At 44.4% G+C, this 23,632-nt stretch overlaps 4 protein-coding genes across 4 annotated transcripts; 2 read left to right on the top strand and 2 right to left on the bottom strand.

Moving 5' to 3' along the window:
• Nucleotides 1–6,487: 6,487 nt before the first annotated feature.
• On the bottom strand, nucleotides 6,488–8,545 carry N7443_009505 (glycoside hydrolase family 32 protein; the record flags this gene model as incomplete). Its single annotated transcript, XM_056889561.1, has 2 exons — nucleotides 6,488–6,608; nucleotides 6,675–8,545. 2 exons carry the CDS (start codon nucleotides 8,543–8,545, stop codon nucleotides 6,488–6,490), a joined length of 1,992 nt encoding a protein of 663 aa, XP_056736052.1.
• Nucleotides 8,546–11,084: 2,539 nt separating this feature from the next.
• On the top strand, nucleotides 11,085–14,338 carry N7443_009506 (uncharacterized protein; the record flags this gene model as incomplete). The annotated part of the gene is made up of 5 exons (XM_056889562.1): nucleotides 11,085–11,166; nucleotides 13,658–13,785; nucleotides 13,815–13,946; nucleotides 13,987–14,181; nucleotides 14,204–14,338. 5 exons carry the CDS (start codon nucleotides 11,085–11,087, stop codon nucleotides 14,336–14,338), a joined length of 672 nt encoding a protein of 223 aa, XP_056736053.1.
• Nucleotides 14,339–15,213: 875 nt separating this feature from the next.
• N7443_009507 (uncharacterized protein) lies at nucleotides 15,214–17,258 on the bottom strand (the record flags this gene model as incomplete). Its single annotated transcript, XM_056889563.1, has 13 exons — nucleotides 15,214–15,328; nucleotides 15,380–15,467; nucleotides 15,670–15,713; nucleotides 15,859–15,935; nucleotides 15,986–16,121; nucleotides 16,175–16,389; nucleotides 16,447–16,469; nucleotides 16,526–16,582; nucleotides 16,637–16,713; nucleotides 16,761–16,768; nucleotides 16,821–16,858; nucleotides 17,038–17,116; nucleotides 17,172–17,258. 13 exons carry the CDS (start codon nucleotides 17,256–17,258, stop codon nucleotides 15,214–15,216), a joined length of 1,044 nt encoding a protein of 347 aa, XP_056736054.1.
• A 1,285-nt stretch (nucleotides 17,259–18,543) lies between these two features.
• Nucleotides 18,544–21,668, top strand: N7443_009508 (aromatic acid exporter family protein; the record flags this gene model as incomplete). The annotated part of the gene is made up of 5 exons (XM_056889564.1): nucleotides 18,544–19,950; nucleotides 20,006–20,603; nucleotides 20,674–21,083; nucleotides 21,214–21,521; nucleotides 21,587–21,668. 5 exons carry the CDS (start codon nucleotides 18,544–18,546, stop codon nucleotides 21,666–21,668), a joined length of 2,805 nt encoding a protein of 934 aa, XP_056736055.1.
• Nucleotides 21,669–23,632: the final 1,964 nt, after the last annotated feature.

Raw genomic sequence — 23,632 nt, forward strand, 5'->3', positions numbered from 1 at the left:
AGAGGCACCGCCGACGGTAACCAAGAACAAGGGAGTTCTTCAACTCTCTCATCAATACTGGCAAGGAAGTAGATTGGCTTGTTGAAGATTAGCTGTTGGCTACCCGCGGCATCGAGTCACTTTGTCGGCCAGTTATAGGGATTCGTTGGATCAGCGTCCCATTTGCAGATACCTTGATCATCTAGCACGCCTTCGTTCCCGCTTCCAGCTTCGAGTTCGGAAGTTATAGATGCCATTGAGGGAACTTTCTCTCTGTGGCTTTCACTGGGCAGGTGAACGTTGATATGATCTATGATGCAGAATATATGGATAAAGTTTCTAGAGGTGTTAAAGAGATAGACTTGACAGAGTTTATTGAGCTGGTAACAGACCAAAAGCAATAGGAAAGGGATTTACTTTATAGGCAGAGCCGAAGTCTAGATATGATAGTTCTGATAGGCGGAGGAGAGATCGTGGAAATCCTTAGAATGGATGGCATACTGGGGATTTATAGTAGCGTGGAAACTCAAATTACGTAGCTCGGTGTTTGTTAATATTCTTCTGGCTAATTTGAGCTAGGTAGACCAACAATTCCAATGATACGGGGCCTAATTAATAGCAGAATCTGAGTAGGTTCTTTAATTTCAAAAGAAAGCAGATAATCTGGCATTAATAGGATAATAATCTTAATTTTAAAGTGATAAATAAGTAGATTAGGCTCTGGGCATTAGTGCTAAGCGCCAATTCTTAAGCCAATTTCGAATACGACTATATAACTGATTAAAATGTTCGTGGGAAACGGACCAGTGAAGGACAGCCAAAGAGATTAAATAGTATTATAACATTGGCTTTTAACCGGAGTCTAAGCTAGATATAGTGCTTAGGTCTCCTTAAGTTCGCCGCTCTCCGTTAATTTACCACTCGCTTTTAATTCACCACTTTTTAAACCCGATTTGGTATAGGCCTTCCCTAAATTGGCTCTTATCTATGTCTAACCATTTTTTATAGAGATTTAACGGCCGTTATCAAAAAACACGTAATTATACTATGTCCGGGATTAAAAGATATCGAGACACTTAGTTAGGTGAATTAATGCAAACACTAGAGGTCAACGTAGGTAAGTGATCGATAGCGGACGCATAATGACATAAGAACGAGTAATAGATTTAGAGCGAGTAATTAATTATTACCGAGCGATGACTTAAGACTATTTATGAATTAGAGCAGAAAATTTTCTATAATTGAGTGTTATCCCTTATTTAGGGTGAAGACGCGTGTATTGAAGAATATGCAATCTTATACTACTACTATACTAAAAAGGAAAATATTGACATATAGATAGTGGTCGCTTATCATACCCGTGTTGTATTACCTACTTCTATAATAATCCCTATAATATCGATATCCTTCCACGAAGCTATAATAACCTCGAATTCCTATGGTTTTACTTGCTTTATAGCTTCTAGGCAGAAAATGTCCTTCTCTACTAGATTTGCCGTTAGATTAACGGTAGTAAAAACTTTCTATCGCCGCCAAAAAAATAAATATCGATATTTGGTAATAATCTTTTTCTTAGTGAATGATCCTTGTACGGCAGCTTCAGGCGAATAAGCTTTTCGTGCGTGAACTTTGATATCTCTTTTTTTTTCTAACTCTTAAAAGAGTTTCCGCGGATTATCTTTCTTAGCTATAACAAAGGAGATAAAAGGTCGTTACTAGTGGTCGTAAAATTTGCGTTTGTCTCCTCTCTTACGTTCGCGTAGATATGGTTAGCTGGACTACGTTAAAATCCTCCGTTTGTGTAGCTTTAACAAAGAAGGTACGAGGCTTCGTGTCTCCTCCTTAATTAGGCCGTAATAATAAGGAGAAGATGAAATTTCACCTCGGAGAAACTTCTTATTTAACTTAAGTAGAGCAATAAAACTAATAGACTAATTCCACTGTTAGGCGTCTTATGGGAGCTCGGCCATAGTGGATATAGTGTCTAGTATCAGGAACTAGAGAAATGGACTAATATTTAAAGAGCGCTAAAATATCATCAGAGTCCGTTCATCAATTATCAATATTATGATCAATCAACAGTCTCCCTCAATTCATCACTCTCCCTCAATTCCTCACTCTCCCTTGATTCCTCACTCTCCCTCAATTCCTCACTCTCCCTCAATTCATCACTCTCCCTCAATTCATCACTCTCCCTCAATTTATCACTCTCCATTAATTCATCACTCTCCCTCAATTTGTTTTCGAAGTAATTTCCCTAGCAATAGTCACAAATCTAAATTGTGGATGATAATACACCTTTACCGATGATAAAGATAAAACTTATCACTATTGTGGGAGTGGTGAATTGAGAATGGTGAATTAAATGTTGCCTCGTATATTTATTGATACCTAAGAGATTAGTGCGGGTATTTCATTATTTAATAATATCTACCACCGTACCTCTTTTCTTCCTCCCCCCTCTACATAGCTAGAAATTTGCTAAGTTCATCCCTCTGCTACCAATTCAAGGTAAGTCATCTAGGTCGCACTTTAGATACTACGTGTGACTCGGTTACTCTTACCTAATACCCTCATCCTATAGATGTATTCCGTAAAAGGAGTGCTTCGACACTAGGACCGTCGAATAAAGGCATCGTTCTGTATCGACGGCATTCTTTGCTCTCTCAGTGGTACCATATTATAAGCTGCTCCTTCTTTCCACGGCTTAGCTGTCTCTATTGCCTATAATTCCATGGCAGAGTTAACTGGCAGAAAAAAATCTTTTGAGGGGGTAATCGGTCCATATGATATTCGAATCACAATTAGAGATAGTGTTATCGTCTCGGGACAACTCAATAGACCCATAGATAGTGTAACTCAAATTTCTGGTAAATGTTTATAGGTTCAAATCTAAATTTTTTATGGTATGTATCATGGAGTGAACTTGTAATTCAATAAATCTTTATAAAATGCAAATAACTTTTCTTTACTATGGGTTCCATTGTGTAGTTCATCTCCGTAGCTAAGAATTGTGTGATTAGGAGGAATACACAAAGAAAAAGGTAACTATTCTGAGGAAGCGACCCACTAAAAATTCACTTACTGCTAGGTTAGTGCTAGGGACATAAGCTATATTTGCGAAAGCGGTATGGGCGGCTGAAAATCCAGGCATGTGCGGTGTACTATAAAGGCCAAACATTCAAGGAGCGCTTCCATCCTTATGGGTTGCCTGGCGCAGCACACGATTGAAAGAAAATAAATGACCGATCGCCTTAAGTCACTTCAGGAGCCCGACTCCCTTCCCTCGGCTTCAAAACGCCACACAAAGAGAAAGACGCTCAAACATAAGCTTGGCAATTTGTGGCAAATATGGCTTGCCAGCTTTTCTCCACTTTCTAGCCTGCGATCAGTCTATTATCACAGAAAAAGGTCGGGCAATCGCACGAAGATTGTCTATCGAGACTCCTCTTAACCCTTTTTTGATTAATAGCTTAGGAACTGGCTTGCAATCTAGCTTGGAGAATATTCTTAAGAATATGCTTCGGTTTGGTGATGACACGATTGTGAAGCAGGTGATTGAGCTTGTCAAAGGTGTCGCAGGTATCGCTATACTACCACTTTTGATCAGAGCGAATGACCCTAGTGGTCTGAAGTGGATCCTAAACAGTGAAAGCACGCATACTTCTAAGCCGTCACCAATCCTTTAGGTCTTACTTTGTGTCGGTCGTGTAGGGAGGCGGATACCACGAAGCTTTTCGTGGCGCGGGGTACGCTTTTGTAGATGCTTCCCCACCACGGACCGTAGGTCTATCCGACCAAGGAAGGCTTGATCGGATAAAGATGGAAAAGAATAAGATAGAGTGCAAAGGGCTTATGCACTCTAAATGAGCACAATCCACAATCCTCAAACAAAGGACTAAGAAGAAGGTCTTTCTAAGCAGATAGAAAGGGATAGTAGAATATTTGAAGAGAGTGAAAGGTCTGTCATTTCTACTTAGTGTCTCGCGCGTATTTATAGACAGAAAGTAGTCAAAGTCACATGCTTTATATCAGATAAACAGAATAGAATCAGGGAAGGAAATGTGATAGAACTGATGGCGTGATGAGGGATATGTCATCGATCTGGTGGGGTAAAGAGGGGTAAGCGGTTTGGAGGGGTAAATCATGTTCGTATCTCTTTCTTTTCTTCTTCTTCTTATGTTGAATAAGAGGATACCTTCACCTAATGTAGCATTGGTCCAAATTCCAACAGTAGCTACTGCTATTACTAAGTGAATATCGCTTCTATCTTATTAATAGCTTACGCTATATAACTAGCCTCGGGTGGCGGTACCTCAGGCTTATATATAGGCCTAGGCTATCGGATATAGATATAATACGATCCGAACTTACTACGGAAAAACCGCTAGTAAACGACTCGCTATATCGATCCCTCGCGTTTCTCTTCTCCCGTAGCGATTTCTAATAGCCGCGGCTTCCCCTAATAGCTATACGCGGAAAACTAATACGCCTTAGACTAATACACTCATATACTAGCGGCGCTACGATATATTTAGCTACACCTTATATATAATAATCCATCCTAATATATAGCTAACCCTAGAATAGGATATTCTATATATATAGGGAATATGGTATGGTCGTCGGCTATATCAGTCTATTGTTTATTAATAATATTAAATACTTACTATATGGTATCCTAACTACTATATGGTATCCTAACTGATCCGATAGTTACCTTTATAGGTTATTAAATACTGGATAATCTTCTAGGGCTTCACTACGTACTCGCACTAGCGATAAATCGTAATACCAAACTTAGTGTTACGAATAAAATATCGGTCGGCGATAGTATCTTCGCTTATATTATACGTAGATATATATCGAACCCTAATCGATACTAGGGCAATTAACTTACTAGAAATCCACGATAGCTCAAATAATGCTTAAATTAAAACTAGATACTATAGGAAACCCCTAAACCTAACGGCTAAATTGCTAATCAAAAAACCCCGCTTGTCTATTTGTGATTAATTATGTTTGTTAGTGCTAGCCGGGGGGGTATAATACTGTTAATGGCCCGGCGACCGCACCCTATTACAATAATTCCTGGATTTCTGACCCTAGTAACTACCACTATAATATATCAACTGGACTCGAAACTTAGGGAAATAAAAATTATACTATTAGTTTAAAATAATATAAATTTTGAATGGGATTACTCGGTGGGAACGTAATTATAATGAACTTTGAATATAACAAACCCTAATTGTAATCAACTCCTTGGGGAAACCCTAACGCCATATAAAAAAATGCTGACTAAAATGTAATGAACTTCATTACAATTACCCCCATGGGATAGCGCAGATGCAGATCCGGGAAAGTCGCTTGAAAGCATGCGAGTATTAAATGCCAAACCTTAAGCACTTGTTCAAGGAATTGAACAAAACTATGCGGTATCGAAATAGTGCTTCTCTCCTATCAGAAGAGCAAAGTGGTGTGCACGAGCTTGCATAGTCGGTCAACGGGCTGCAAGTTGGGACCGCTTCAAAGTCGGTGGACCAGTGAGCTGATCAGATTGGAGGGAAATGGCTGCATACGTCTTTCTATCTTATTCAGCTGATAGGTCTCAACCGTGTTATCGTTCAGATTCATGAGGGTGGAGCGGGTCACATGTAATGGACAAGACAGCCTCAAGACTAATAATCCTATGGAACTAGATTTGCGGCCCTCTGCAACAATATAGTAGAATTCGAAGTCAGATTGTCGTTCGGACTCAAGTTACGCTTTCTCTCCCAGCTCCCCACCCGGATCGCGCTATACTGAATTCGACCAAGATAGATATTTGTTTCAGATATAGCATTTCGAGTTTCTATTTGAAGAACGTCAAGTTTGTGGTTTGGAAACGAAGTTCATGTTAATTGTCACGTTAAGTTAATCTAATCGAAAATCATTCTGCAAGAGCGATATAGGAATCAACCAATGAGCTTGTCTTCTATTTTTGAAGTTTATCATAGTATGGCGGTAGTGCGAGGATGCTTTTTAACTAGCTATTTGAAGGATGGTGTCTGATGCGAAAATGCAGCCCCGTCCGTGTAGGTTCAAAATCCCCTTAGTAAACAAGGCGTTCATTACACAAGCGAGCGATATGGGTTGGTTGGAGCTGGTTTCTGCAGAGTAAGAAGCAGGAGATTACTCGATGCGGAGAACCGGGGAAGATCACTGCAACTCAGAGTTACAGTTGTATAAGTTAGCTCTTTAGGCTATTGGACGCTCTCAACAGCGATTTACCAGATAGTTTCCCAATCAACTCATTCAATCGACTCCCTCAGTACTAGGTGCTTTGGAACTCCTACGAATCATCAAATAAGATAGCTCAACCCAAGGGGGTCAGCTGCAATACTTCTCGATTAATATAGAGTTATATGATGAGCGCTTCCTCTGATACCTGTATCCTCTAAAGGAAGGTTATTTCTTTGCTGCGGAACTTGAAAATGTCGTCAACATGCCAGTCACCTCGTATGTTCTACTGGGACCTGTCCGGGTAGGCATCATATAAGCCATCGGCAATTCGAATATTACTAAAGGATGCTTCGCCCTCTCCATTTTGGAAGAAGCGAATTTCAGTCGAGTTCTCATACCAAGGCCTGCCGTACAGTCAGCTCACATGATTTCAAGTCAAAACAGAAAGCAAAATGGCGAAGAAAACATACCGAACCCAGGTAGAAAGTACAAAGCGAGAATTGGCATAAACCTCCAAGACAGAATTGTCGACCACAATAGTAAGACTTAAAGTTTCGATATGCTTTTTACCAGTGCCACTCAATTGAGAATTGCTGCCGTCATCTTCTGTCGTATGGTTTGACTTGCAGCCAATGGAACCATGGTCAGGTTGCTTGTCAACATCGTTTCCACCGCATTTATGGCCACCATGTGCGCCACAAGTATCCATAATGTCAAATAGACGAAGACGACCAGATTCTGGAGATTCATCTATGCCACTGGTGGTTAATGCAGCAGCACTCGTGTTGTAACGATTAATCATAATTGACTCATTGGAGAATTGATAATAGATTGTGGTTGATTCGAACTCAGATGCCAATATCTGGAAGCCGGTCTGCAGGTTGGGCGCGCGTGCAGTGAGGGTGATCTCAGCATTGAGAACAAAAAATCTGGTTTCCGGAGAGCGACGGAATGGTATGATGCCTCCAGTCGTTAGCGTCCGGCCTGGTTCGGTGAAGCTAGGAGCAGCAGTCATAGCATCGTAGGTCTCCCGCGCAATGTCAATTCCAAGGGTCTCAAGCTCAACGCAGTCGCCCGTTGAGGTGGAGTTAGCGGCCACGCGCCACGAGCCAGTCTCCTGCACGAGAATATTATTGACCACGTTGGGGATAGTCTTGACGTACAACTCGCGCGGCAGCAGCAACGTGTTTTGCCATCCTTGCTGCGCAGCTGGGAAGCCCACGACTCCTCCGAAGACATCCCCTGTCAACCAGACATAGCTGATGAATCGGTCTGGGGCGCTGCTGCTAGTGGATGCCTGAGAAGACTTGGGCAAGAATTTACCCGCTGCCGCATATGATGATAATCCCCAGTCAAAAACACCAACCATATTAGGAACAAATTCCACGTTTTCACCCTCGGCGGTTGAAAGCCCTCCTGCTGCCCAAAGCTGAGCATGTAATGAGGAGACGGATGGCTGTATAGGAACATATGAGCTTTCCACGGCGATTGTCATGAAAGGACTACCAGTGTAGCTGTATCCCTCTCTATCAAGACCGAATACGTTGCTGGTCTCCCAATTGTAGCCGAAAACCTTAGACCAGTCCCCATTACCCCACGTTGAATTAGCAGGCTCATGAAACCATTCTCCAAGATACTGCCACTGCTCATAGTCGGGGCTCGTGTTCTGGTAGAGGAACATGCCAGGCCCGATGTTATGAAGACCACCTGAAATGATTGTGTACCAAGTGCCCTCAGCATTATCTAGGGATTGATCAAGTTCCACATTTTGAAAAACATAGGGGTCGCGGAAGCCGGTAACGTCCAGGCCAGCTGGAGGCTCAGGAATGACCGGAGGAATTTGCAGCTTGGTGAAGTTCTTTCCCCCATCGTAGGTGACCGCCAGAGATTGAGACTCACTTCCTCGAACATAAGGAAGGGTCCAGTGAATCGGCAATGACGAAACAGAAGTGTACAAAAGCGTCGGTTTTCCGTCAACCCCACTGGGAATGACAGAACCATCAAAGACCGCTACGGGGTCGTTGGGGCCCCCGGCAACGATTGAATAATTTCCGTTTGGATTCACATCATAGTAGTGAACAAGGTCGTCGGTCAAAACGCTGGCAATGCCAGTGCCATTATGGAGGAATCCAACGTGGAAGAGCCCTGTGTTAGGGTCATTGTAGTGCGCACATGGATCACCGATCTGGCCGTTCGGTGGAAGAACGTGGATACGTGGTCTCCATGTTTCAAATAGAGAGAGTGCAGGAAGCGTTGCGAGATCGGGAGGGGGCGCATTGTAGTCTTGAGCAACAACTCCCGCCCCACTAATGGCCAAAGCCGATACTGCCGTAATTTTCATGGCAATGAAAGATAAAGAGGATGAAGGGGACGTAAAGAAAGATCGAGAACACAAACCAGAAGCGATATTTAGAGTCGATAAAAGCAGGCCAATCTGCTTCATTAGCTGTGCTGTGGTCCAAGGGAATCAATGAACATCCTAATTCTTCGACCTTCGCTATTCTAGGGGCACTCTTGAGGAATGTCAGTGATAAGGACTGGAAAGCCATAGACTTTGCGTGTTGAGCTGATACTACGACCAATTGGGGAGTGTTGATGAACTACAATGCGTTCTAAGTCTGCGAAGGTGTTTTAAACATTCCACAAAGTCTGCTGCAGGAAGAATGTTGCTTTTTTTTTCGCGACGCGCAGGAGACCTTCATTGGAATGTGGCAGTTGCATGGGACCATAGGTGGAGATACTGTTATGTGTTTTTGGAAAAAAAAATTTAACTCCCCGGCCTGCGTTACAGTGGAAAAATCCAGACTGTCAAGGGAGTAGACGGGTTAGAATGATGACTCAACTGCAAGGCGGAGGGCTTCTCAATGCAGAAATTAGTTTGAACAGTTTATAAAAGCCACTTTCTCCTTCACCACTGGCAATAAGCTTGTGGTTCCTTCAAAGAAGAAGCATAGGGAATATACTGTGAAGACGGATGGGTCCCCATTGCAATCGGACCATTAAGCACCGGTCAATTGATTCATTTGCCTCATTCCATCGGAGAAAGGGCCATTAATTGATTAAAATCCCTTTTCTCCGGTCGAAATTTGAAAACAGAAATCATTGATTGTGTTGAAAGAGTTGTACTCTTCTCAATGGCGAGACTTAGAGAGATATATATCTTGATATTTGCGGGGTAATTGAAATCGATAGCGCCTGGGTAACAAACCTTCTTTCGCCTTCGGTCTCCAGAGCTTTGGTATTATCATGGCCATTGAATGTCTTACAATAGCCCACGACAGAGAGAGAAGTCAGTATTGCCCGGGACGGGGTAGGTTTTTGTGTACCAAACGGGAGCAAACCGGGGACTGATGGTGGACCCACATGTAGCAAAGAGTTATTGGAGCATATATATAGTCCTGCACCCTCTCTCTTGATTTGCTTGGACGGCCTATATTGAAGAACCTGAAGAGGATGGATAAGGTGCCTGATAAAACGTACAGTCCGAGAGTTTTAGAAGTTGAGCAGGTCATTGATGTCCGGAACACCGAGATGCTTGCCATAAAGAATGTCGTAAGTTGTTCGGGACTATCTTGAATTTTTGTTTCCTGTAGGAGATCGCGACTCTTGGTTCGTAATCACTTCTTTCTTATAGCTCTCGAAAGCCGCCCACATCGTTTTTCCATCAAGTAACGTTACAGTGGATTTCGAAAACAGTTTACCCCCCAGACGCACACGTTTACTCTCCCAGATACCCACTTTGGCGCCTAGGTCCGGATCGCCCGGGTTCCAGATTCTCCTGCAGCCAATTATATGGCGTCAGACCTCGGGGAAAGGGCTTCATTTAGCCAGAATTAGCTTAGCGCAATCTTAGTGGGGCGCTGGGAAAGAAAGCGTGTGTGTCCGGGGGGTAATCTGTTTCCGAAATCCTCTGTACCAGTCAATACAAATCGCCTCTGTTTTTCAAAACTGCGTCTTGCTTTTAGAAATCTTGGATTAGACTTGTTTTCAGCAGAATCCAAGCTGGGCCCTCTTTCACGTGACGAACTTACGGCCGCGGGGACAACACGTCCCAAAATCCTCCTCAATTTGAGCCGTGTCTATCCGTGGTAAGTGTTAAAAATGATTACCTAAAGTAAGGCATATTGGACCCTCTGCCTCAATTCCTTTTATGTTAAGCAAAAATCAAATATAGGCTAGGAGTTAACGAGACACATTTTCTACGGTCGTACTAGGATAGTCAAGTTAACGGGAAATCGTCGTTAAAGGAACGTTGATTGACGGAGAAAATTTATATAGGCATATCGGACCTCAGCAAATACTACTGTCACCAGGAGTGCTCTTCGTTACACATTATAAGTCTTCACGTTTTCACGGTGTGATCGGTTCAGTTCACGGTCCCGCGTTAAATTAACGACCGCAGCTTTCAACGGTGAGACACGAACTACAGCGTGATCACCGTCACCATCATCACATTAATGTCGACACTAACAGTGAACCTGAAGTCCAAAGCCAGCTTGGTTGTTTCGCGTCGTGAGGCTAGGATCTGGTCCACGCGCCTTCACTTGCGCGAGTTACGGTCGCGCGCCGGGTACCTAGCTCAGATCCGTTGTAGGCCTCTTTGAAGCGTGACCGTGCCACATTGACTATACAGTCGATAGTGAAATCTGCTTCCACCCTGACGGCTGCTTTTTGGTAGAAGAGTGTGTAAATGTAGGGCAGAAGTTGGTACAGGGAGGATCGAAATCAGATTCACCACTTGCACACACAGATTCTTTCGAGAACCTTGTCCCGAAGCACGCTATACTCTGATCGCCCTCTATACACCGCCTACCTATTATATCCACCCACAACCCCTCTTATTGTCTGACTATAATCCTCTTCCTATGATCCTCCAAACCATGCCTCGCGGTCTTGAGCTTGAATCATATATACGCGAGCGTATATGTGAGTTAAAACGATCAGCAAAATGGGGTGCTAAACGTATTCAGAAGAATTCATTCCCCGATATCCCTCTATCTACCATCCACTATTAGACTGCGGCATGGTCTTGGTCTTGGTCTTCATTTGCTAACGTGGTTCACAAGCGAGTGACGCGCCCAAGCGAGTGACGCACCCACCCAAATTTTCTACACTTTTATGCATATTAATCAACCACAACGCCTTTATATTGATTAATCTCTAGCTTTACAGGCATTCCTTCTATGTCCGATCACTCCGCAATTAGTGCATTGAGGTGGACGACGCGTCTTCGGTGCTGGTGTGTCCCGCGGTAGTAGGCTTAGTGGAGCTAGTATTACCTGAGGGGGCTCTTCATGAGCTTCCTCGAGCTCTAATGCTTCTCGTACGGATAGACCGTTATCGTGGGCTATCCATCTGTTCTTGCGAGCACGTTTTTGCTTTTGCGTAGCGTTTGCGGCACGTAGTTGCTTATTTTCTTGCTCGAGAAGGATACCGTTTTGCATTGCGATCTGACAGCCTTTGATAAGCTGGTTTAACGCGGTTTGCGAAGGCGATGGCGGGCTTTTTGAGCGTCGCTTTAAGAAAGCTTTAATTGAGGATGCTTGCTTCAAAAGCTCGTCGACGTTCGCGGGCGTATGTGGGTAAAACGCGCTTGATTGACTACCGCGGCTTGTAGGAGGTGTCGGTGTCCGAAGTTGAATATTTAGCTTTGATAGCACTTGTTGAGGATCAATTGGCACTAGTCCTGCTGCTCGGAAGCTATTTTGTATTGTAGTTGGTTTATAGGCGTCGACGCGAGCTTGTGGGTATGTGAAAAGGAAGTCAAGTTTGTCGATATGGTTAATCCCGAGCCGCATCTTTTGGTCGATTAAACTGCCGTACGAACGCTTTAATATAGCGAAACATCCGATATCAAGAGGCTGAAGTAGATGCGAGGAATGCGGCGGCATACAGATCGGAATAATATCATGATCCGCGCAGATTTGATCGAACTCTGGCGTTAGATGACTTCCGTGTCCGTCAAGGACTAGAAGGCGATATCGTCCACGCGTACGATGATTTGTTGACGGAATAAACTGTTTTTGAAGCCAGCGAAGGCCTATCTCGTCGGTTGTCCATCCATTTGCACTGACTTCGAAGCGCCAGTCGGGTGGAAGGTCTTTAAACCATGCTTGATTATATAGCTTGCCTTTAAAGATAAGCGTTGGTGGAAGCGCCCACCCCGAAGCGTTTATTGACTCGATCGCAGTCACCCACTCGCGGTTTCCTGGCTGTAAAACTGATCTCCGACCGTAGTATTCTGATCGAGTGATCACTTTTTGGGCCGTACAGAGGCCCATCGCGAAGCCAGTCTCATCAAAATTATAGATATCGTCTGGTAGGATACCGTATTGCTGAATTGTGGCTTGTACGAGGTCAAACCACGCTCGAATGATCTTTGGATCCTCTTGTTCTGCTCGCTGATAATTATATCGTCGGGAAAAGCGAGATTTAAGTTCTGGGCGTCGTTTAATAAAGTTATATACCCAATTTTTGCCAACAGTCTGGATGGGGGTAGAACCGCGCGTTGCAAGAAGAATATTCGCCATATCTCGTACATGAGCTTGTGTAGGGGCTGCTCCGCGTAGATCGAGCGATAGAATCCGTTTTTGAAGCGTCTCTTCTTCAATATCTGTCAGTTTAAGACTATTTGCGCGAGTGTCAGCGCGATTTGTAGTACCGCGTAGTCGACGGCGGAGCGTAGCTTCAGGCACATTAAAACGACGTGCCGTCTCGCGTATAGAACTGATTTCTTTATTCTGAATAGCCTGTATAGCAATTGATATACGGCCCTCTTGCTGGATAGAATCTTGGCTTGATCTGACGCGAATTGGAGGCATGGTGCTTAATAGAAGATGAATGGACGCGCGGAGACGCGAAAAAATGGGTGGGTGCGTCACTCGCTTGGGCGCGTCACTCGCTTGTGAACCACGTTAACCAAGACCGCAACTGCGGTTATTACATAAGACAATACATAAAATTACCAGTATGAGAGCCGTTACAATCCTTTTTTCTCTTCACTCATAGGGTATTTCTTGTTTCAATCTAACATTATACATAAGGATAAGCTATTTATGTTTCTAGTTTCACTATCTAAGTATAATAATCAACTTTTCATTAGTAATTTATTTTTGATGTTCTTTAGTTAAAGCTGGTGAAGCCACCCAAAGCGCAAATATATATCTTCACAAGTAGTCGTAAGGACTAGAGTTACTTTATGAGAGCTTATATTACTGTATGATATAAATTGAATAGAAAAAGACTCTAGCTAGTCATTCACCATAGAAGTTGCAGGAGCAAACCTAATATTACTAAGTATAATAAGGGGATTTACGCTCTAATACTTAGATAAAATACATTACCATAGTAATCTATTTATTGCTTTTGCGGTTAACCACAACTAACCGCGGGTAAATTTTGGGGCCAAATTTGCGGTCTTTGCCGCAGTCTATCCACTATACCCTCCGGCAAGACCTAAAGCGTTTGAAAGGTGTTTCCTTACCTCGCTCTGGTGCGCCTCGCATGCTTACTGCGGAGGACCGAGATCATGTGTATGATGCTATTCAAAACCGTCCTGATATTACACGCGAGGATCTGCTTGTTATAGGGTTAAAGCTATGTCAATATAGCGTTTAACGCATGATATGGGCCTCCAGAAGTGGCGAAAGATGAACCGACCCTACCTTACACCTATTCACGCTGCGAAACGTCTTGCCTGGGCTTTAGCCTATCGCCACTTTACACCAGAGGACTGGAAAAGGGTTTTTTGGTCGGATGAAACAACTATTGAACGCGGATAAGGTGCTCGAAAGGAGTGGACATCTATTACTCCTAAAACCAGCTTCAAGAGCGCGAGTCTGGTATTCAAATGACACCCTCAAAGGGAAACAGACAAAGCAGATGTTCTGGGCTTGTTTCTCAGGCGCTCCACGAAAGACTGGCTTAATTCCTTTATTCGGAGATCATACCGCGGATCGTAAGGGTATCACAAAAAAGGTTATTCATAATCTATATCAAGGTATCCTACCTACCTTTCTTACGAACGAGGATGCTATTTTTTCAATATGATAATGCACCGACACATACTGCATATAACGTCCAAGCCCTCCTCTGCGAGTTGAATATAACTGTAATGGATTGGCCGCCTTATTAGCCAGATTTAAATCCAATTGAGAAACTTTGGGGGTTATTAAAGACTGTATCCTTGCCCTACTCTGTCTATTCATATTTTTCAACAATAAACTCGCCGTTCGAATATCATGGTCTTTGTTATGTCTAAACTAGCAACTCGATGGTGTGTTATAATAGAGATATATACATATATATCGCAAATGTTGTAGCTCTATAATTTCCCATATTCCACCTGGGCATCAGGTCAAGCATATGAACATACTTATGAAGTTCACCATCTATATGAGCTCTGGTTGTTGAAGTATAGGGTTGTAAAAAACATCATTCATTACGGTGTTGTGCTATGGCCTACTCGACAGTGAGTTAAGTTAGATTTTCCTAATCTTACAGAGCTCGCGCTGCAGACTTTCCGGCAAGTCGACCGAATGTGAGACATCTGAGAGCACTGTTGCACGGTGGATCTGAGGTGGATGTTGTCAGTATATTGGAAAAAGAATCGTTCACAATCTACTTAAGATTCCAAATTCGGAGGCAACCTTACTCTTTTAGTTTGTCAGTTTTCTTTGCTTCATTATTTTTTTTGCTTAAGTAAGAGAACATCAGATTGGGCTTACCTCATTGTAATACAGTCCGCTGAGTTCCCCGGCGCAGTAAAGTCCTTAAAACGACGTGGCGTGTCAGCAGGTTTCAAATCTTCATGCGAATATTTGATGAACCTCCCTGTCACAAAGAATATTGAAGATCATACCTGGTATAGGGGCACCCGTCGTGGAGAGCACACAAGAATCAAGATCGACTTTCAGTCCTCTAAAAGTGAACACAATCTTTGCAGTCAGAGGATAGCTAAATATCCATCAGCATCAGTGGTATTCAGCAGGGTATGATTAAGAAGGATCATTACCCATAGAAAGGAGCCACTTTGATCGGAGCGGCCCAGTTGGTCTTGTTAGGAGTTAGGCCGAAGGTGCTTTTACCATCAAGAGCCATAGGGTTAAATTCTTTGTCATTGATCCTGCAACCAAACATTAGTGCAAGACTTTGACCTCAGCAGAACATCACTAACGAAGCATTGTATTCATCCACTGTCTTCTTCAATTCTTGAGGAACAAGGCCGAGTTTTACGGCTAGATCTTCAATCGTATCGCCCTTTTCTGGGTCAAGGTCAGTTGTATTATATACCCAACCTGGTCGGAATCGGTCCATAATTGGAGCGTCGGTAACACTTAAGAAACGATTTAGCCATACGTCATATACAGTATGGGTTTCATTTGGCTCACAAATACGCTTTTTGATTTTGGCCTGAGATACACGTGAGTAATGCATATTCGCCTTTCGGCCAACCCCGCCACTTACCGCGCCATGTCTCATAAGCAATGACTTCGCATGTAGCGAACAGGCTGCATCTGTCAGTTTGAAATTTGGACAAGCCGGAAATGAAACATAAGATCGATTCCCTTCATCATAAAAGCGTCTGGAGTGTCTTGAATAGATAACGTAAGTATTTATCCATCGCTTTTTTTTTTTTCATATTTTGGAGCATACTGGTTCACAACAATACCGAAGCTGTGGCCCCAGACCGTTGCCTCTGGCTTCGAAGAGCGAGTATCAACAAGCTCACACTGTCATGATTTTAGTGAGTCTTTATGACATTTCCGTTGAAGTAACTTACGTGCAGGCCATGGAAGGAGCCCGCTGTTGCTGCACCAACCTGCAAGCCCATCTTGAGGCCGAAACCTGTGTTATACTTGAGACCAGGGGCTATCAAACCAAGCTGCTCGGCTCTAGGTCCAACGTATCGGCCCAACCTGCCATATATTTTAGATTCATGTCAAGTCGAACAAGTCCTGACAATATTCACATTTCGCTGTTACCCTCAAAGCCACCGCATGATAGCATGACTTGTTTACCAAACACTTTGGTGAAGCGGCCGTCGTTCTTTCGAACCTTGACACCACGTATGGTACCATCATCTTGGGTCAGGAGTTCCTCCGCATTTGTCTCCCACATAATGTCCACGTTCGGGAAAGAAATTATGTGCTCGAATAGCTTGAGAATTATGGCATACCCGCCACCCTGTTTGTAGTGATTAGATATTCGCTGGTATAATAATCATTTTTTGAGAATGCATACTTCTCCTTTGGCAAAATTCTGGCCTACAAAGTCTTTAGCATTTGATATAGACTGAAGTTACATCTCTCAAACGACTTACCTGTATTGAATCCGAGATAGACATCTCTCTCATCTTGGTGTTGAACCATGACTCCATCTACCATATGTTAGTGCTAGTCCGAGCAGATTAAGAGCTTCCAAATCTGTTTACGGTCCAAAAGAAACTTCACGGTGGTGGGGACTTCCGCTTCCAGTTTCTCGCAGTATGCCTGATCAGCAAGCCCATTACTGCCACAATTAGAGAATGTGATATTTGGCCTAACAGGAACGCTAACCTGACAAGCTAGACACTAGTGAGTCGTGAATTAGGTGAAAGTCATTGGCCCACCACTTACCTTCATCTCATTCTTGAAGTGACTATCAAACTTGTTATCTGCATAATATATCAGTATGTTGTACTTCAATTTGCAACTATCTTGCAACACACTTTTGTCCAACCGAAAGAAGGCTGGTGTCCACCTAGAAGAGCTTTGTAAGCACACATTTATCTCGATTATAACCGAGACTTTGGAAGCTTCTACCTGCTGGCACCACATCGTTCTCCATATTTACCGGCCTCTATCAGGACGACTTTAGCGGCCTTTTCCTTGACTTTGGTATCTTCAAGGAAGTTTAGAGCGGTCATACACCCCTAAGAGAATTATCATTAATACCTTCATCGCAATACATGAATTGGTCAAGCTTACAGCAAAACCCGAGCCAACCACAATAAGGTCATACACCGAGTCAGAATCCGAGGGGCTATTGGTAGGTGAACTGATGATAGTCGACATGATGCTAGCTTTCTTCGTGATGGTTGTCGGATATAGGTCTTTTGTAATTACTGGTACTTAGGTCTCCACAATGAAGAAATGAGTGACAGACGATAGATGAGACTGATTCTGGTTGAATGTGAATTGCGAATGCGATGTCTTCCTGCTTTATTTGGCTTTTTTGTTTGATGACCCCTGAGGTGGGTGGCGTGGGGGCAATGGAATATAAATGTCACTATAATCCGGTGAAATCTCCAGCCACAAGTCGAAAGTGACGTCACATCAGACTTCATAATCAGCGCGGGATCTACCCGAGTGGCTCCGTATGAGACCAGAGGTATCTCCCCTTGGAACATGATCCGAAACCGTTCGTATTCAATCTTGCCGCCTTTTCCGGCCTGCGGCATTGTTGAGGTACTGAGTGAAACCACGGTCTATCCAAGCGAAGACCGTACTATAACCGGGATTGTACACAAACCCACCGTACTATGAGCGAGAGTTGACTGTATATCCAATTTACACTCCGAACAAATAATCCGGATATCACTGGAAGATTATAAGTCGCATACTACTTAGCAAGTACGGCAAGCACCTCATATGCGCACTCCACGTCTCCGGATAAAATTAGCCTCGGCCCGACCTCCGAAACCCGGGAACGCGGCTTCTCGAATACTCAGAAATCGAGAAATATGGCCCCGAACGTCGTCGACATGGTAGTGCTGCCCGGCTACCCATTTGCCCCAATGCGACCGAAAATACCAGTAGCTGACTAGCGGGATTCTTGCAGGCAAAGCTTTTTCCATTGTAACGCTGAGCTTCGTCATGCTGCGTAGTTGCGCTGTTGCGCACTTAAGCTGGCTTAGATTATGCGTAATGACCTTGGATCTGTCTTGTCTCGGCTGCCACCCAAGCCTCGCGCTTGGAATTAACCGGGGTGCATCCAAGGTCATCCTGTCAGCGTCATTAAATCTACATCGTGTAATTGGATCGAATCAGTAGCAGAGTTATAAGGTTTGCTGTTTCTTCGACTTTACCTCGAAAGCATCCGTAAAACGTGTCCTTGCTGGATTCGGCCACGAATGTCTGGTGTCTGCCGCTTGCAGGGATATTAATGGCCGTAACATTTTCTCCGGCAGCCGAGCTTCGGGTTTCTGTGCCGAGCGACGAGCGTTGCATGTAAGCTTACCCCATTAGTGAATACATATAGACATACGGCTGTCCTTCGGTAGCATCGCCTGAACCTGTCAAGACTCAAGTCCCAAGACCCAAGTCTCAAGATTTCCTCATCATTTCGGCCAAGACTGTCATGTCAACGTCAGCTTCTACCAGCCATGATGGTGAAACCACGTCTGCGGATAGTACAAGGCTCGTGCAGCTCAAACGGGTCTTGTCACAGCTGACTTTAGACTGGGAGACTGCGACAATGGCCTTCAAAGCAGCAATCGCACCTGCCGTCCTCGTGTGCATGATTGAAGTGGATGTATATATCAATTACTTCGCCACCAATGCTTACTTGGCTGCGATTATGGCGGCCTCTGCGCTGCCGTATCTTCCGCAGGCAAAGCTTATTGAACATAATCTCCAGCTCGCATTTGCCATGGTCGTGGCATACTGCTGGGCATTGCTTGCTGGTTGGTCTGCACTTCAGGCCAGAAAACATACTACAGATAGCAGTGAGGAGCTGGCAGCCTACAACTCTTCAGCTGAAGTCGTGGTAGCTATTTTTCTGATGTTTATCATGTGGTGTGTGTTCACTCTAAAGTCTGCGTATCCTTCTTGGAATCTTCAAAGCACCTTAGGCGGCATTTATGCTGTTGCAGCAATGCCTGCTGTTGCTCAAATTACTACTCTAGCGCAAGTCATTGCTAGTACCACCAAAATCTTAGAGGCTTTTCTGGCAGGGCAGGCCGTCGGCTTCGTCACCGGCCTTGTCATATTCCCCACCAGTTGCAGAGGGGTTTTAAAAAGAGACGTAATGGCCGTCCTTGATGCGTTGACCGCTATTATGCGGGCTCAAGGAAAATGCATGGTCGATTTAAGGTCAAGCAAGATCTCTGCGGAAGACAAAGAGGAAAGGAGCTCATCGGTTTGTCAACTTGAAGAAGCCCAGCAACGGTTTATAAATCTCATTGTCAAGTCCCGTAAAGACGTCAAATACGCGGACTGTGAGGTATCGTGGGATTGTCTGGGTGGCTCAGACTTGGAGCATATTACCTTGTTGTTAGTAGACTTCATTCCACCTGTATCTGGGTTAAGCTCCACAGCGCACATGCTGCAGCTGGCTATAGAAGGTTGCCATTCGCACAATGGTGATGGTGTGACGAATGGCTGTGATGCGGGAAAGGACTGGCACGACCTTGAAGTAATAATGCATCAGCACTCACTCAGGATATCCGAGGCAATCATGGACGCGGCAGAACACGGCAAACTCAGAATGGGACAGCTCCTTGGCTGTTCTTTGTTTGGCAGGGCTTGTGCGAAAGAAACTCACGAAGAGCACTGGGGAAGCTCCATGGGCCAGGGAACAGCCAGCTTTCTCAGCTCTTATCGTGGCGTTCTCTCCAGCTGTAGCGTTCCAGATCAGCAGAACCACGGTGCTAAAGAAGAGCAGCTGCTATACAACTACATGCGGAACAGACCACAGGCTGCGCACCTTGATCACGCCGCGCCTGAGGCGCATTCTAATGTCCTACGCTACTTTCTGTTACTCCATGTAGGCACCCAAGTTTTACACTGCTATCACTTCAATAAGGAACTAAATATTGCAGTTTCAAACTCTACTCTCGTCTCTTGGGGACGAAGTATTCAAACTTCTGGTTTTCCTCGAGGAGCGCAATACGAAACCCAAGCGCCTACGCTTTCCTCGTGCGGGTAGCCTTGCTCGCTTCATCCCCTGGTCCAAAGCCATGGACCTTCTACGATGGTGTTGGCAAGAGAGTGTCGATGCCGAAGCGGATGTTAGACTTGGACCTGCCTTCTATAATCAAAAGAACCCTGACCATCTCCCACCGGTCAACCTGGTTCAGTCCGTTGGAGATGGAATTCGCAAAATCAGCTCCGCCCTTCGCACGGAACATGCTGCCTATGGTCTTCGGGGTGTTTGTGCTATTATGACCATCGCGATCATCTCTTTTCTCCATGCTTCGCAGACCTTCTATTTTGGACACCAATTCCTCTGGGCTATGTTTGCCATTTTACTCTCCATGGGCCGTACGGCTGGATCGTCGACCTTCATTTTATTGTGCCGCATACTGGGGACCATTCTTTCCATGATAGCCTGCTATCTCATCTGGTACATTCCCGACCAAAAAACCCCAGGTATTCTGGCTTTCCTCTCGCTCTGGTTCACCGTCATTGGCTACCTCTGTAAGTACTGCAAAGCCCTTCCCGTATCATTGCCGTGAGAATAAAAGTGATTCATACTTCCTTCTTCTAGCCATTCGGTTCCCAGGTTTTTCCAGTATATGGTTTGTAGCCCTCATAGCCGCCATCGTTATGATAGCCAGTGAGCTTCAAGACCGTCAACTGGGGCAAGAGACCGTCTCAAAAGCCGGACTTGTGATCTACGCGCCTTATATAATCTTCCCCTACCGACTTGCTGTTGTAAGTATTGGTGTTTTTATTGGGTATTTCTGGACAATTATCCCATATCCACTATCTGAGCACTACGAGCTGCGCCAGGAGGTCGCAAAGTCCATGTATATGCTCGCCAACTTCTACATGTGCATCCGCCAAATAATCGTTGTCCGTATTCACAGCACTGCAGGCAATCCCAGTGACAAAACCAGCCCTAGCTTCCACTTGCAAATAGCTCGCCGCCGTGTCTTCCGCCAATATCAGACACTGGTAAGCAGCAGCAAGAAAAACTACCAGTTCCTAGACTGGGAATTTGCTCTAGGAGGAAGCTTCCCCAAGCGAGTTTACGGCGAGATTCTTCTCATCATAGAGCGCTTAGGCAGCTATATGACTTTAACAGGGTATGTGTCTCACTCGCTTAACCGTTCTTCTGGCTCGTCTCCCTGGCTCGTCTCCCTGGTGGACTACCGACCAGACCGGAACAGTCGAGAAATTCATCGCTCTGGATGGCATCGCTACCAGATTGATCATCCTGCATTCTGCATTGGTTGGCAGCCATGCCCTGCCACCAGAGCTTAGGGAATTTGAGATCCCTGACTTGAGGGACTTCCTGAGCAAGGAGATACCCCCTGAGGAAGGTTTCGCCGCGGCAGCCCTTATTCGCAGCGTTAACTGGTATATGGTTCGGGATCTAAATCGGCTCACGCAGTAAGTCATCGCCCTGGCTGTAGTATGTTTCAGTCTATCTGCTGATGATGAGTTTGACCGTGTAGGCTGGTCGGGGAGCTCGTCGGGGAGCTTGACTTTTCCATTACTGTTGACCCAGAGACATCAGAATCTTCAAATGCCGCTTGATATGGCGGACTTGTTTAATATAGCGGTAAAGCTTGTTCCTTCCAGATCGGCCCAGGGATTCAACTTTATTAGAAGCCGCCTGGCTATGACTCCATATTAGCGGAAATCGGGGTTGGCGACGGCGGGCGATCGGGCAGGGCGGGGAATGAATTTTATAGCAATCGAAAGTGTATAGTGTCCGGATTCCGGAAATCGTTCAGGATTTCTATATTTCCTTCAAAGTGGTTGTAGTAGAGGGCAAAAGGGTTTAGCCAATCAAAACTAGAACAAATAAACCCGGACGATAGTCACGTGGTGTTGAATCGTGTTAGAAATACGAAGGTCCGAGCTAGGTAGCCGGCGCGCGACCGTGACACGCGTAAGTGAAGACGCGTTAACCAAATCCTAGCCTCATAACTGAAAATAACCGAACTGGCTAAGACTTTAGGTCCACCGTCAAATAATAGTAAAATGATGATAGTGACGGTTAATAGAGTATGTAAGCAATAATAGTGATCACGCTACAGTTCGTGTCTCAATGGGTAAAGCTACGGTCGTTAAGTCAACGCTAGACCGTAAGCGAATCAATTTGTGAAAACGTCGAAACCTGGAACTCTTGGCACGCTTAATGACAGAGAAGTGTTTGCTAAGGCCCGATATGTAAATTATCTCCGTCAATCAACGTTCCTTTAATGATGATTCCCCGTGAACTTAACACACTATTCTAGTACGGCCGTAGGAAGTGCCTCTCGTTGACTCCTAGCCTATATTTGATTTTTGCTTAGTATAAAAGGAATCGAGGCAGAGGGTCTAATATACCTCACTTTAGGCAAAAATTTTTAACACTTACTACGAATAGACACGATTGAGCTAATGCAAAACGATCTAGGTAGACGACGAGGCAAGCCTAGAAGTCTATGAATATTACCTGCTACCCTAGTCTTCTATCGGACCAAAAACTACCTAGCTTTAATATACCGATGAAATCCCTTACAGTATAAGGAGTTATCAAATATAGTGAACCTATAATAAGTTCTTCTACCCTTAATCTCTTCGAGCTCTTCTCAGTACTAATGTTAAGGATAGGTTGGACTAGATAAGGGACAAGATGATGAGGCACGACAACACCAATCGTATGATAGAATAGAACTGAACTAATCCTTGCCGAAGCAAGATTAACTAGATACATCTATCTCCCTTTTGTATGTTTGTGGGATCACGTGGCACTCGCTTCCATGTAGGTTATCTGCAGGTTATCCGGGGGTTTCTCCCCATGTCCCGATGCGGATGTTGGATACCTTCATATTGTAGGTCATACCGTAACAACTAACGCGAACAGAACAGAACACATCATAACCATCTAAGTCAGTCAGGTCCTGTTAGGCGATAGATACGTTAGTTTTCAATCACTACGGGCTAGCTAAATAAGAAGGCAAAGCTTTTGCCTGACCTAATGACTCTAATATGTCCTCTGTACGGATAAGCGCCTCTACTCAGTTGTCAACCTACGCTGATCTAACGCTAACGTCTACTAGCTTTTTACCTCTGTATCTCAGAATGCAAGAGACTATTCATGCGGGAGGTATGTCTACTCTTAGCCTAGACCTATTCGATACTATGCTGATATAATAGATGCTGTGATCGACCTATCTATATGTATTGAACCGCTACAGATAAGCTTAACGAGCATCATAATCCTACACTGGTAGCGTCGATCAAGGCTATTTAGTATAAGCATAATATATAAGCCATATATCCCTTCTCGGAATTAGTAGCTAAAATTTAGCAGAACGTGCTTCCGAGCGAGCCCCTGAGAGTTCGATTGCCCCCGATACGAGTTGGGAAACCTTTTTCTAGATGCCCTCTTTTTAAATCTACGCACACGTCATCAATATCTGGTATGACTTAGAAACCTAGTAGCGTGCTAATAATAAGACTACCAATAGGCTCCACCACGGCTTTTCAATTGACGCCATACCACCGCT

Source organism: Penicillium atrosanguineum (assembly GCF_028827265.1).
Source record: "Penicillium atrosanguineum strain IBT 20685 chromosome Unknown utg000008l_segment0_segment0, whole genome shotgun sequence".
NCBI lineage: Eukaryota > Fungi > Ascomycota > Eurotiomycetes > Eurotiales > Aspergillaceae > Penicillium > Penicillium atrosanguineum.